At 46.3% G+C, this 14,114-nt stretch overlaps 1 protein-coding gene across 1 annotated transcript in view; it reads right to left on the bottom strand.

The window, feature by feature from the left end:
- aven (apoptosis, caspase activation inhibitor) overlaps nucleotides 1-6,696 on the bottom strand; it is a 101,998-nt gene extending 95,302 nt beyond the window's left edge. Inside the window, exon 1 of the mRNA XM_067991362.1 lies at nucleotides 6,291-6,696. Within this exon, the coding sequence (XP_067847463.1) occupies nucleotides 6,291-6,548 (258 nt within the window). The 5' untranslated portion in view covers nucleotides 6,549-6,696. The remainder of the gene's footprint in view (nucleotides 1-6,290) is intronic.
- Nucleotides 6,697-14,114: the final 7,418 nt, after the last annotated feature.

Below are 14,114 nucleotides of genomic sequence, written 5' to 3'. Positions count from 1 at the left end.
GCCTGAAGTTGCTTTGCGATTTGCGCATAAATAACGGTGAGGACCATTAGCCTCAACGTTATTTTGACACCAAAATCATTATTTATAAGTGATAACTGGACCCCCAGACATCATATACTTCAAAATTGTTCTCAATAAGACAATAACAATCGTGGAAGAAATTTTTTTTTTAAATTCAACCTTCCTAAATCTCTTTTTTTGCAGTGCCTTCAAAACTACGCTTATTTGTTTACTTAGTGCTCAATCGCTTTGCGCATATCAACAGGTATGTTAATATATCACAGAATGTTGCATTCTCCCTCTCCCTTTTCAGCATAGCATTGGTCATCAGATTATAAACTTCACTTAATTAGGAGCACTCTTGCCTCTGAATCAAGAAGTTGTGGATTTGGCCCCATTTTTTGACTTACCCACATAATCTAAACTGACAATCTACTGCAGTACTAAGGGAATGCTGCACTGTCAAAGGTGCCAGCCCCACATAAGAAATTAAACAAATACTGCTTGCCTGCTACAATGCAAATTAAATATCCCATGGCATTACTGGAAGAGTTGGGATTAATCCCTGGGTCCTAATCAAAATTCCTCCATCAACTAACATGACCAAAAAAAAAACACAAATTAACTGGTCATTCATGTCATTGCTGTTTGTGGGATCTCACTGTGCAAAATATGGCTGCAACATTTATCTACATAAGAAAAGTGACTGTACTAAAAAGTACCTCATTTTATGTGAAGCACTTTGAGATGCTCCAGAGACATGACAAGGCATTATATAGATGCAGAGCCTTCTCATCAGGGCCAGTAATTGAGTATTGCATGGAACAGTAATATCCTACATATGGGGATACAAGCAATCAGATTCACAAGATTCAGGATTCTCTTATTGCTCTGAAACACTCAGGGTGACCAATCTCAATTTCCTATCAGCCATTGAAAAGATGTTCGCTTACTTTTAAAGTAACATTTTTCATTTAGTATTTTTTGCTATTATTTTATGTTTAAAAAAAACTCGTATTGGCATTGCCAGTGACAAAATTGAAGCATTTCAGTCTAAGATTTAGCTTCTTATATTCTGCAACATTACATGAGGAGTTAAAAATCAGCTTCACTCACACAAATCATATCCCAGCCTATGTCGGTACATTTTTGCAACATTTAATTGGTTTGTCTAATGTCAGGTGTTCAGAGAGGGGCCAAGTCCCGCAATTTAGATACAAACATTCTGTTTGATTTGTTCAAAAAGCACTTTGACTGGCAGCTCCTTTTCGCATTTACCATACAAGTAATTACATTCTGCCTTATTCCAGTCACTATTTAAAGGTCTTTATTCGCCTATCTTTTTCAAATCAGAATGTCTGTCTGGAGCCTCTGAAGAGAGCTGATCATGCAAGATAACTTCTGTCAAAAGCAAAATACTGTGGATGTTGGAAATCTGAAATAAAAACAGAAAATGCTGGAAATACTGAGCAAGTCAGGCAGCATGTATGGAGAAAGAAACAGAGTTAACGTTTCAGGTCGATGACCTTTCGTCAGAACTGGAAGACGGTGAAGATTTAACAGTTTTTAAGCAAGTACAAAGCCAGGGAAAAGAGGAAGGGGAGGGGAGGAATGAACAAAAGGGAAGGTCTCTGATATGGTGGAGGGCAGGAGTGATGAAATGACAAAAGGGATGACGGTGAAAGGCAAGGAAGGTGGTAATGGGACAAGTAAAGAAACAAAAGATGGGTCTAGAGTAGCTGTAAATGGCAACAGCAGAACCATTACCAGCACCTGCTGTCCAGAAAAATGGGAATTGTAAACAATTTTACAACACCAAGTTATAGTCCAGCAATTTTATTTTAAATTCACAAGCTTTCGGAGGCTTCCTCCTTCGTCAGGTGAACGATGTGAAAAGGAGGAAGCCTCCGAAAGCTTGTGAATTTAAAATAAAATTGCTGGACTATAACTTGGTGTTGTAAAATTGTTTACAATTGTCAACCCCAGTCCATCACTGGCATCTCCACATCAGAAAAATGGGAGCAGTGGGTATGAACTGAAGTTATTGAAATCAACGTTGAGTCCAGAAGGTTGTAAAGTGCCTAATCAATAGATGAGGTGCTGTTCCTCGAGCTTCCGTTGAGCTTCATTGGAACAGTGTAGAAGGCCGAGGACAGGGTGGGAGTGGGATGGAGGATTAAAATGACAAGCGACTGGAAGGTCAGGGTTATGCTTGCAGAGTAAGTGGAGGTGTTCAGTAAAGCGATCACCCAATCTGCATTTGGTCCCCCCAATGTAGAGAAGACCTCATCATTAGCAGCGAATACAGTATATTAAATTGAAAGAAGTGCAAGTAAATCGCTGTTTCACCTGGAAGGAGTGTTTGGGGCCCTGGAAGGTAGGAAGGGAGGAGGTGCTGCATTTCCTACATTACAATTGACTACACTACAAAAGGACTTCACTGGCCGTAAAACACTTTGGGACATTCTGAGGTCGTGAAAGGTGCTTTATAAATGCAAGTTCTTTCCTTTTATTACCTGAAACAATCTGAAACGGGTCCTCTGTTTAATACCTATTTTACTTAGCTATTAGGTAAGTGAAAACAGTGTCTGGGATATAGTGAGCTAGGGCATACCTATTACAGTAGTCTGAAATATAAGAGCTGAAAAATACTGAGTAAAAAAGGTGAAAAAAGAAAAATATGAAACAATTCAGTGCTCAGGATGTCCCAAAGTGCTTTACATCGAATAAATGTGGCCATCTTTCAATATTTCAGTACTTCAATATTTTGGCATTTTTCGATTATAAAACTCTAAATTTAAAGTATTTTTATTACAAATAAAATTCTCCTAATGGCAGATAGAGGATTTGCTGCAAGCAACCCTGCAGAGCAAATCCCAATTGTCAATATTAATGAAACTCCCAAACCTGAGCACCGACTCACACCTGATTTTGAGCATGAGTCTCCCAATATCAGAGTACTACACTTGGTCTCAATAATTTACACAACACTGAAAACAAAGGTGTTAATGTGCAGAGTGAGTTGTTACCAATGAAAGCAATTATAATGAGGAAGGAAAAGATGCTGCAAAAAGAGAGGCTCAGTTGTACTGCAAGGAGGAAATTATTTTTCTCAGCAGCTATTTTGAAAATCCTTTATTAAAAATTTTCATCGTCAAAAAATTTTAAGTAAAGGAATTCCATGCAAACAGGAAGCCCTTTGATATATGGGAGCCCTGAACTGAATGTTGTCTGTTAAGGATTTCATAACCAATTGTTTAGGCAAACTACGCTGTTCAGCTTGCCGGCAGATGGAAGACATGATTCCCGATAACCTCGACAGCAATGCTTATATTGCTTTTGCTGGTGGTGCTATCGCCAAATGAAGTGGCAAGAACCACCTCCTTAAGAGGATCTCCAGAGATAGAAGTGCTGTAAAATAAATGCAGTGCCAGTTGTGAATATACAGGAACAGAATTGAACCTGACAAACTGTGACCATGGAACTGCAGGACACAAGCATAAAATCAAAGAGGCTGAAGGCATAATATCTCTCTACTCTCCCTCAAGCAGTGTAGTGGATGGGGAGTGTTAAAAACAAACCTCTTCCTCATCGAGCCAAATCTTCTCCCAGCCCATCTGCCCCAGCCCTGAGCCCCTGTCTCTCTCTAGTTTTTCACCCATATCCTCTTTGAGCGCATCTCATCCATGAAACTCCTTCAGATCGCTTGACCCCATTACCACTAAACTCCTGACCACTGCCCCCCCCCACCCCCCACAAACTTCCCTTCCTGGCCCCCATATAGCTGACATTGTAAATGGTTTCCTCTTCTCAGGAACCATCCTCCTCCCTTTCGAAAAAGTAAGATTTGCATTTATATAGCGCCTTTCACGACCTCAGGACATCCCAAAGCGCTTTACAGCCAATGAAGTACGTTTTTGCCTTGTAGTCACTGTTGTAATGTAGGAAACACGGCAGCCAATTTGGGCACAGCAAGCTCCCATAAACAGCAATGTGATAATGACCAGATAATCTGTTTTAGTGGTGTAGGTTGAGGGATAAATGTTGGCCAGGACACTGGGGAGATTTCCCCTGCTCTTCTTCAAAACAGTGCCACGGGATCTTTTACGTCCACCTGAGAGGGAAGACGGGGCTTCGGTTTTAACATCTCGTCCAAAAGACGGCACCTCTGACAGTGCAGCACTCCCTCAGTATTGCACTGGGGTATCAGCCTGGATTTTGTGCTCAAATCCCTGGGACCTGAACCCACAACCTTCTGACTCAGAGGTGAGAGTGCTACCCACTGAGCCACAGCTGACACCAAACAGCCGTCATCACTCCCTCCTCAAAAACCCACCTTCAGTCCCACTGCCCTTGCAGACTACTGCCCCATCTCCAACCTCCCTTTTCTCTCCAAAATCTTTGAACACATTGTTGTCTTCTGCAACTCCCTGTTTAAATCCAATCAGGTTTCCACTCCACCCACAACATTGAAACAGCCCTAACCAAAGTCACAAATGTAAACTTCTGTGACTGTGACCATGCCGCATTATCCTGCCTTGATCTCTGCAGTCTATGACGTGGTCAACCACACCAACCTCCTCCAACACCTCCCCTCCAGTGTCCAGTTCAGTGAAACTTTCCACACTTGGTTCCACTCTTACCCATCTAATAATAGTCAGTGCATCTCCAGCAATGACTTCTCTTCACATCACCACCTCGACAGCCCCTCCAAGGATCTATCCTTTGCCCCCTCCAGTTCCTCATTTCCTTGATGCCCCTTGGCAACATCATCCGCAGACATGGGGTCAGCTTCCATATGTACACTGATGACACCCACCGCTACTTCTCCACCACCTCTCTCGACCCTTCCACTGCTTCTGTGTTGTCAGATTGCTTATCTAACATCCAGTCTTGAATGAGACACAATTTCCTTCAGCTAAACATTGAGAAAACTAAAGCCATTGTTTTCAATCCCTGCCACAACATCCTTGCAACAATTCCATTCCCTTCCCCGGCCACTGTCTCAGGCCAAAACAGGCTGCAACCTTGGCATCTTATTTGACCCCATATCCTCTCCATAACTTACACCTCCATAGCACTTCTTGCTTCCGCTCCTACCTCAGCCCATATGCTGCTGAAACCCTCATCATTGGTAGCCGTGCCTTCAGCCACATAGGCTCCACACTCTGGCATTCCATCCCTAAACCTCTCCACCTCCCTCAACTCCTTTAAGATTTTCCTTAAAAGCCACCTCTTTGACCAAGTTTTTGGTCACTTGGACTAAAATCTCATTCTTTGCCACAACCTCTACTTCTTGATTACACTTTTTCCACATTAAAGGTGCCATATCAACGTAAGTTATTATAGTGCTGCATCCATTAAAAAGAGCTAAACAAATATCTTAAAAATGGGACTGAAAATAATTAGGATAGATACTGATGATCAAATAATCTATGGAGCATGATAGTTCCTATGGGTTAGAGCCGTGGACTTGACATTTGTGGAATGCAATGATTAGAGCTGAATATTGCGCGTAAGCAGTCATGTTAACTTGATATATCTGCTGCTGTTTCACAAACTTATCTTGGGGAGCTGAGGAGAAATTTCACAGAATATTTAACTTGTGGCAGTCACCTGGTTCAAGAAGGACAAGGGCAGCGGGCACATGGGAACAACACCACCTGCACGTTCCCCTCCAAGTCACACACCATCCCGACTTGGAAATATATCGCCGTTGGGTCAAAATCCTGGAACTCCCTACCCAACAGCACTGTGGGAGAACCGTCACCACACGGACTACAGCAGTTCAAGAAGGCGGCTCACCACCACCTTCTCAAGGGGCAATTAGGGATGGGCAATAAATGCCGGCCTCGCCAGCGACGCCCACATCCCATGAACGAATATAAAAAAATAAGTACAGGGGAATTTTGGGTGCGATCTGTAGGTGGAACATAATTGATAGGCTGAATGGCTTTGCCTGGTTCCACATTTTTATTAAGAACTTGTAGTTTTACTGTATGGTTAGTGCCTGAGTTTTTACACCTCTGTTCACTCTACTGCAATTCAAAAGTAGTTAATTGGAGGTAAAGAGTCCTGAAGGGCGCTGTATGAAAACTAACTCTGCTCCTACCAGATATTCCGACAATGAACCTTCAATACACTCAATGGGGCTGAGGGGCTAAACTATACTCCACTGTGCCTCTCCATCAGGGCTAGGGACAAGCCAGTCTCCCGAGGCCCTCCCCGTGTCCCTGCTCACCCCCCTGACCCTTCGCCCACTCTCACCCCGGGACCACCCGGTGCTGTACCTGCTGCTGCTGCTGGGCAGGGAAGTCGCGGCCTCGGGGGTGCCGTGTACCCCGAGGGCCGCGGCCCTGAGCTCCTCGCCAGGCCCGGCCGCCGCCGCCGCCGCCGCCGCCTCCTCCTCCTCCTCTGCCTCCTCCTCCTCCTCTGCCTCCTCGCTCATGCTCCTGGAACCGTTGCTGCCTGTCCCCGGGGCCCCGCGCTCCTCGGCCCCGACCTCTTCCTCCTCGGCGGCCGCGGCTCCGCTCCGCCGTCACCTCCATTTCGAGGACCCGACTGAGAGCCGCCCCCGAGCAACGCGAGACCGCGAGAGAGAGAGAGAAAGAGGGGAAAGGGGGTCAGAATAGAGAGAGAGAGAGAGAGAGGGTCAGAATAGAGAGAGAGAGAGGGTCAGAATAGAGAGAGAGAGAGAGGGTCAGAATAGAGAGAGAGAGAGAGAGGGTCAGAATAGAGAGAGAGAGAGAGGGTCAGAATAGAGAGAGAGAGAGAGAGGGTCAGAATAGAGAGAGAGAGGGTCAGAATAGAGAGAGAGAGAGAGGGTCAGAATAGAGAGAGAGAGAGAGGGTCAGAATAGAGAGAGAGAAAGAGAGAGGGTCAGAATAGAGAGAGAGAGAGAGGGTCAGAATAGAGAGAGAGAGAGAGAGGGGGTCAGAATAGAGAGAGAGAGAGAGAGGGTCAGAATAGAGAGAGAGAGAGAGAGGGTCAGAATAGAGAGAGAGAGAGAGGGTCAGAATAGAGAGAGAGAGAGAGAGGGTCAGAATAGAGAGAGAGAGAGAGGGTCAGAATAGAGAGAGAGAGAGAGAGGGGGTCAGAATAGAGAGAGAGAGAGAGAGGGTCAGAATAGAGAGAGAGAGAGGGTCAGAATAGAGAGAGAGAGAGAGAGGGTCAGAATAGAGAGAGAGAGAGAGAGGGGGTCAGAATAGAGAGAGAGAGAGAGAGGGTCAGAATAGAGAGAGAGAGAGAGGGTCAGAATAGAGAGAGAGAGAGAGAGAGGGTCAGAATAGAGAGAGAGAGAGAGGGTCAGAATAGAGAGAGAGAGAGAGGGTCAGAATAGAGAGAGAGAGAGAAAGGGGAAAGAGGGTCAGAATAGAGAGAGAGAGAGAGGGTCAGAATAGAGAGAGAGAGAGAAAGGGGAAAGAGGGTCAGAATAGAGAGAGAGAGAGAGGGTCAGAATAGAGAGAGAGAGAGGGTCAGAATAGAGAGAGAGAGAGAGAGGGTCAGAATAGAGAGAGAGAGAGAGAGAGGGTCAGAATAGAGAGAGAGAGAGGGTCAGAATAGAGAGAGAGAGAGAGAGAGGGTCAGAATAGAGAGAGAGAGAGAGGGTCAGAATAGAGAGAGAGAGAGAGAGAGGGTCAGAATAGAGAGAGAGAGAGAGAGAGGGTCAGAATAGAGAGAGAGAGAGAGAGGGTCAGAATAGAGAGAGAGAGAGAGAGGGTCAGAATAGAGAGAGAGAGAGAGAGAGAGGGTCAGAATAGAGAGAGAGAGAGAGGGTCAGAATAGAGAGAGAGAGAGAGAGAGGGTCAGAATAGAGAGAGAGGGTCAGAATAGAGAGAGAGAGAGAGGGTCAGAATAGAGAGAGAGAGAGAGAGGGTCAGAATAGAGAGAGAGAGAGAGAGAGGGTCAGAATAGAGAGAGAGAGAGAGAGGGTCAGAATAGAGAGAGAGAGAGAGGGTCAGAATAGAGAGAGAGAGAGAGAGAGGGTCAGAATAGAGAGAGAGAGAGAGGGTCAGAATAGAGAGAGAGAGAGAGAGGGTCAGAATAGAGAGAGAGAGAGGGTCAGAATAGAGAGAGAGAGAGAGGGTCAGAATAGAGAGAGAGAGAGAGAAAGAGGGTCAGAATAGAGAGAGAGAGGGTCAGAATAGAGAGAGGAAAGGGGGTCAGAATAGAGAGAGAGAGGGTCAGAATAGAGAGAGAGAGGGTCAGAATAGAGAGAGGAAAGGGGGTCAGAATAGAGAAAGAGAAAGAGGGTCAGAATAGAGAGAGAGAGGGTCAGAATAGAGAGAGGAAAGGGGGTCAGAATAGAGAGAGAGAGGGTCAGAATAGAGAGAGGAAAGGGGGTCAGAATAGAGAGAGAGAGAGAGAAAGAGGGTCAGAATAGAGAGAGAGAGGGTCAGAATAGAGAGAGGAAAGGGGGTCAGAATAGAGAGAGAGAGGGTCAGAATAGAGAGAGAGAGAGAGGGTCAGAATAGAGAGAGAGAGAGAGGGTCAGAATAGAGAGAGAGAGAGAGGGTCAGAATAGAGAGAGAGAGGGTCAGAATAGAGAGAGAGAGAGAGAAAGAGGGTCAGAATAGAGAGAGAGAAAGGGGGTCAGAATAGAGAGAGAGAGGGTCAGAATAGAGAGAGAGAGAGAGGGTCAGAATAGAGAGAGAGAGAGAGAGGGTCAGAATAGAGAGAGAGAGAGAGGGTCAGAATAGAGAGAGAGAGAGAGGGTCAGAATAGAGAGAGAGAGGGTCAGAATAGAGAGAGGAAAGGGGGTCAGAATAGAGAGAGAGAGAGAGGGTCAGAATAGAGAGAGAGAGAGGGTCAGAATAGAGAGAGAGAGAGAGGGTCAGAATAGAGAGAGAGAGAGAGGGTCAGAATAGAGAGAGAGAGGGTCAGAATAGAGAGAGGAAAGGGGGTCAGAATAGAGAGAGAGAGGGTCAGAATAGAGAGAGGAAAGGGGGTCAGAATAGAGAGAGAGAGAGAGAGGGTCAGAATAGAGAGAAGAAAGGGGGTCAGAATAGAGAGAGAGAGAGAGAGGGTCAGAATAGAGAGAGAGAGGGGGTCAGAATAGAGAGAGGAAAGGGGGTCAGAATAGAGAGAGAGAAAGAGAAAGAGGGTCAGAATAGAGAGAGAGAGGGTCAGAATAGAGAGAGGAAAGGGGGTCAGAATAGAGAGAGAGAGGGTCAGAATAGAGAGAGAGAGAGAGGGTCAGAATAGAGAGAGAGAGAGGGTCAGAATAGAGAGAGAGAGAGAGGGTCAGAATAGAGAGAGAGAGGGTCAGAATAGAGAGAGGAAAGGGGGTCAGAATAGAGAGAGAGAGGGTCAGAATAGAGAGAGAGGGGGTCAGAATAGAGAGAGGAAAGGGGGTCAGAATAGAGAGAGAGAGGGTCAGAATAGAGAGAGAGGGGGTCAGAATAGAGAGAGAGAGAGAGGGTCAGAATAGAGAGAGAGAGAGAGAGGGTCAGAATAGAGAGAGAGAGAGAGGGTCAGAATAGAGAGAGAGGGGGTCAGAATAGAGAGAGAGAGAGAGGGTCAGAATAGAGAGAGAGAGGGTCAGAATAGAGAGAGAGGGGGTCAGAATAGAGAGAGAGAGAGAGGGTCAGAATAGAGAGAGAGAGGGTCAGAATAGAGAGAGGAAAGGGGGTCAGAATAGAGAGAGAGAGGGTCAGAATAGAGAGAGAGGGGGTCAGAATAGAGAGATAGAGAGAGAGAGAGAGAGGGTCAGAATAGAGAGAGAGAGAGAGGGTCAGAATAGAGAGAGATAGAGGGTCAGAATAGAGAGAGGAAAGGGGGTCAGAATAGAGAGAGAGAGGGGGTCAGAATAGAGAGAGAGAGAGGGTCAGAATAGAGAGAGAGAAAGAGAGGGTCAGAATAGAGAGAGAGAGAGAGGGTCAGAATAGAGAGAGAGAGGGTCAGAATAGAGAGTGGAAAGGGGGTCAGAATAGAGAGAGAGAGAGAGAGGGGGTCAGAATAGAGAGAGAGAGAGGGTCAGAATAGAGAGAGAGAAAGAGAGGGTCAGAATAGAGAGAGAGAGGGGCAAAGGATCAGAATAGAGAGAGAGAGAGGATCAGAATAGAGAGAGAGAGGGGCAAAGGATCAGAATAGAGAGAGAGAGGAAAGGGGGTCAGAATAGAGAGAGAGAGAGAGGGGGTCAGAATAGAGAGAGAGAGAGGGTCAGAATAGAGAGAGAGAGAGAGGGTCAGAATAGAGAGAGAGAGGGGCAAAGGATCAGAATAGAGAGAGAGAGAGAGGATCAGAATAGAGAGAGAGAGGGGCAAAGGATCAGAATAGAGAGAGAGAGAGAGAGGAAAGGGGGTCAGAATAGAGAGAGAGAGAGGGGAAAGGGGGTCAGAATAGAGAGAGAGAGAGGGGCAAAGGATCAGAATAGAGAGAGAGAGAGAGAGGGTCAGAATAGAGAGAGAGAGAGAGAGGGTCAGAATAGAGAGAGAGAAAGAGAAAGAGGGTCAGAATAGTGAGAGAGAGAGAGAGGGTCAGAATAGAGAGAGAGAGAGAGAGGGTCAGAATAGAGAGAGAGAGAGAGAGGGTCAGAATAGAGAGAGAGAGGGGGTCAGAATAGAGAGAGGAAAGGGGGTCAGAATAGAGAGAGAGAAAGAGAAAGAGGGTCAGAATAGAGAGAGAGAGGGTCAGAATAGAGAGAGGAAAGGGGGTCAGAATAGAGAGAGAGAGGGTCAGAATAGAGAGAGAGAGAGAGAGAGAGGGTCAGAATAGAGAGAGGAAAGGGGGTCAGAATAGAGAGAGAGAGAGAGAAAGAGGGTCAGAATAGAGAGAGAGAGGGTCAGAATAGAGAGAGGAAAGGGGGTCAGAATAGAGAGAGAGAGGGTCAGAATAGAGAGAGAGAGAGAGGGTCAGAATAGAGAGAGAGAGAGGGTCAGAATAGAGAGAGAGAGAGGGTCAGAATAGAGAGAGAGAGAGAGGGTCAGAATAGAGAGAGAGAGGGTCAGAATAGAGAGAGGAAAGGGGGTCAGAATAGAGAGAGAGAGGGTCAGAATAGAGAGAGAGGGGGTCAGAATAGAGAGAGGAAAGGGGGTCAGAATAGAGAGAGAGAGGGTCAGAATAGAGAGAGAGGGGGTCAGAATAGAGAGAGAGAGAGAGGGTCAGAATAGAGAGAGAGAGGGTCAGAATAGAGAGAGGAAAGGGGGTCAGAATAGAGAGAGAGAGGGTCAGAATAGAGAGAGAGGGGGTCAGAATAGAGAGATAGAGAGAGAGAGAGAGAGGGTCAGAATAGAGAGAGAGAGAGAGGGTCAGAATAGAGAGAGATAGAGGGTCAGAATAGAGAGAGGAAAGGGGGTCAGAATAGAGAGAGAGAGGGGGTCAGAATAGAGAGAGAGAGAGGGTCAGAATAGAGAGAGAGAAAGAGAGGGTCAGAATAGAGAGAGAGAGAGAGGGTCAGAATAGAGAGAGAGAGGGTCAGAATAGAGAGTGGAAAGGGGGTCAGAATAGAGAGAGAGAGAGAGGGGGTCAGAATAGAGAGAGAGAGAGGGTCAGAATAGAGAGAGAGAAAGAGAGGGTCAGAATAGAGAGAGAGAGGGGCAAAGGATCAGAATAGAGAGAGAGAGAGGATCAGAATAGAGAGAGAGAGGGGCAAAGGATCAGAATAGAGAGAGAGAGGAAAGGGGGTCAGAATAGAGAGAGAGAGAGAGGGGGTCAGAATAGAGAGAGAGAGAGGGTCAGAATAGAGAGAGAGAGAGAGGGTCAGAATAGAGAGAGAGAGGGGCAAAGGATCAGAATAGAGAGAGAGAGAGAGGATCAGAATAGAGAGAGAGAGGGGCAAAGGATCAGAATAGAGAGAGAGAGAGAGAGGAAAGGGGGTCAGAATAGAGAGAGAGAGAGGGGAAAGGGGGTCAGAATAGAGAGAGAGAGAGGGGCAAAGGATCAGAATAGAGAGAGAGAGAGAGAGGGTCAGAATAGAGAGAGAGAGAGAGAGGGTCAGAATAGAGAGAGAGAAAGAGAAAGAGGGTCAGAATAGTGAGAGAGAGAGAGAGGGTCAGAATAGAGAGAGAGAGAGAGAGAGAGGGTCAGAATAGAGAGAGAGAGAGAGAGGGTCAGAATAGAGAGAGAGAGGGTCAGAATAGAGAGAGAGGAAGAGAAAGAGGGTCAGAATAGAGAGAGAGAGGGGCAAAGGATCAGAATAGAGAGAGAGAGAGAGAGGATCAGAATAGAGAGAGAGAGAGGGGCAAAGGATCAGAATAGAGAGAGAGAGGATCAGAATAGAGAGAGAGAGGGGCAAAGGATCAGAATAGAGAGAGAGAGAGAGGGTCAGAATAGAGAGAGAGAGAGAGGGTCAGAATAGAGAGAGAGAGAAAGAGGGGAAAGGGGGTCAGAATAGAGAGAGAGAGGGTCAGAATAGAGAGAGAGAGAGGGGCAAAGGATCAGAATAGAGAGAGAGAGGGTCAGAATAGAGAGAGAGAGAGAGAGGGTCAGAATAGAGAGAGAGAGAGAGAGGGTCAGAATAGAGAGAGAGAGAGGGTCAGAATAGAGAGAGAGAGAGAGAGGGTCAGAATAGAGAGAGAGAAAGAGAAAGAGGGTCAGAATAGAGAGAGAGAGAGGGTCAGAATAGAGAGAGAGAGAGAGAGAGGGTCAGAATAGAGAGAGAGAGAGAGAGAGGGTCAGAATAGAGAGAGAGAGAGAGGGTCAGAATAGAGAGAGAGAAAGAGAAAGAGGGTCAGAATAGAGAGAGAGAGGGGCAAAGGATCAGAATAGAGAGAGAGAGAGAGAGGATCAGAATAGAGAGAGAGAGAGGGGCAAAGGATCAGAATAGAGAGAGAGAGAGAGGATCAGAATAGAGAGAGAGAGAGAGGGTCAGAATAGAGAGAGAGAGAGAGGGGCAAAGGATCAGAATAGAGAGAGAGAGAGAGGGGCAAAGGATCAGAATAGAGAGAGAGAGAGAGAGGATCAGAATAGAGAGAGAGAGAGAGAGGGGCAAAGGATCAGAATAGAGAGAGAGAGGGTCAGAATAGAGAGAGAGAGAGAGGGGCAAAGGATCAGAATAGAGAGAGAGAGAGAGGATCAGAATAGAGAGAGAGAGAGAGAGAGAGGGGCAAAGGATCAGAATAGAGAGAAAGAGAAAGAGGGGAAAGGGGGTCAGAATAGAGAGAGAGGGTCAGAATAGAGAGAGAGAGAGAGAGGGTCAGAATAGAGAGAGAGAGAAAGAGGGGAAAGGGGGTCAGAATAGAGAGAGAGAGGGTCAGAATAGAGAGAGAGAGAGAGGGGCAAAGGATCAGAATAGAGAGAGAGAGGGTCAGAATAGAGAGAGAGAGAGAGGGGCAAAGGATCAGAATAGAGAGAGAGGGTCAGAATAGAGAGAGAGAAAGAGAAAGAGGGGAAAGTGGGTCAGAATAGAGAGAGAGAAAGAGAGGGTCAGACTAGAGAGAGAGAGATAGAGGGTCAGAATAGAGAGAGAGAGGGGCAAGGGGGTCAGAATAGAGAGAGAGAGGGTCAGAATAGAGAGAGAGAGAGGGGGAAGGGGGTCAGAATAGAGAGAGAGAGAGAGGCAAAGGATCAGAATAGAGAGAGAGAGGGTCAGAATAGAGAGAGAGAGAGAAAGAGGGGAAAGGGGGTCAGAATAGAGAGAGAGAAAGAGAGGATCAGAATAGAGAGAGAGAGAGAGGGGGGCAAAGGATCAGAATAGAGAGAGAGAGAGGATCAGAATAGAGAGAGAGAGAGGGGCAAAGGATCAGAATAGAGAGAGAGAAAGGGGATCAGAATGGAGAGAGAGAGGGTCAGAATAGAGAGAGAGAGGGGCAAAGGATCAGAATAGAGAGAGAGAGAGGGGATCAGAATAGAGAGAGAGAGGGTCAGAATAGAGAGAGAGTGAGGGGCAAGGGGATCAGAATAGAGAAAGAGAGGGGCAAGGGGATCAGAATAGAGAGAGAGAAAGAGGGGATCAGAATAGAGAGAGAGAGAGAAAGAGGGGATCAGAATAGAGAGAGGGGCAAGGGGATCAGAATAGAGAGAGAGAAAGAGGGGATCAGAATAGAGAGAGAGAGAGAAAGAGGGGATCAGAATAGAGAGAGAGGGGGGCAAGGGGATCAGAATAGAGAGAGAGAAAGAGGGGATCAGAATAGAGAGAGAGGGGCAAGAGGAACAGAATAGAGAGAGAGAGGGGC

The sequence above is a fragment of the Heptranchias perlo genome, chromosome 10 (genome assembly GCF_035084215.1).
Source record: "Heptranchias perlo isolate sHepPer1 chromosome 10, sHepPer1.hap1, whole genome shotgun sequence".
NCBI classification, from domain to species: Eukaryota; Metazoa; Chordata; class Chondrichthyes; order Hexanchiformes; family Hexanchidae; genus Heptranchias; species Heptranchias perlo.
Note: the sequence above shows the minus strand (reverse complement) of the source record. Positions and strands in the feature narration are given on the sequence as shown.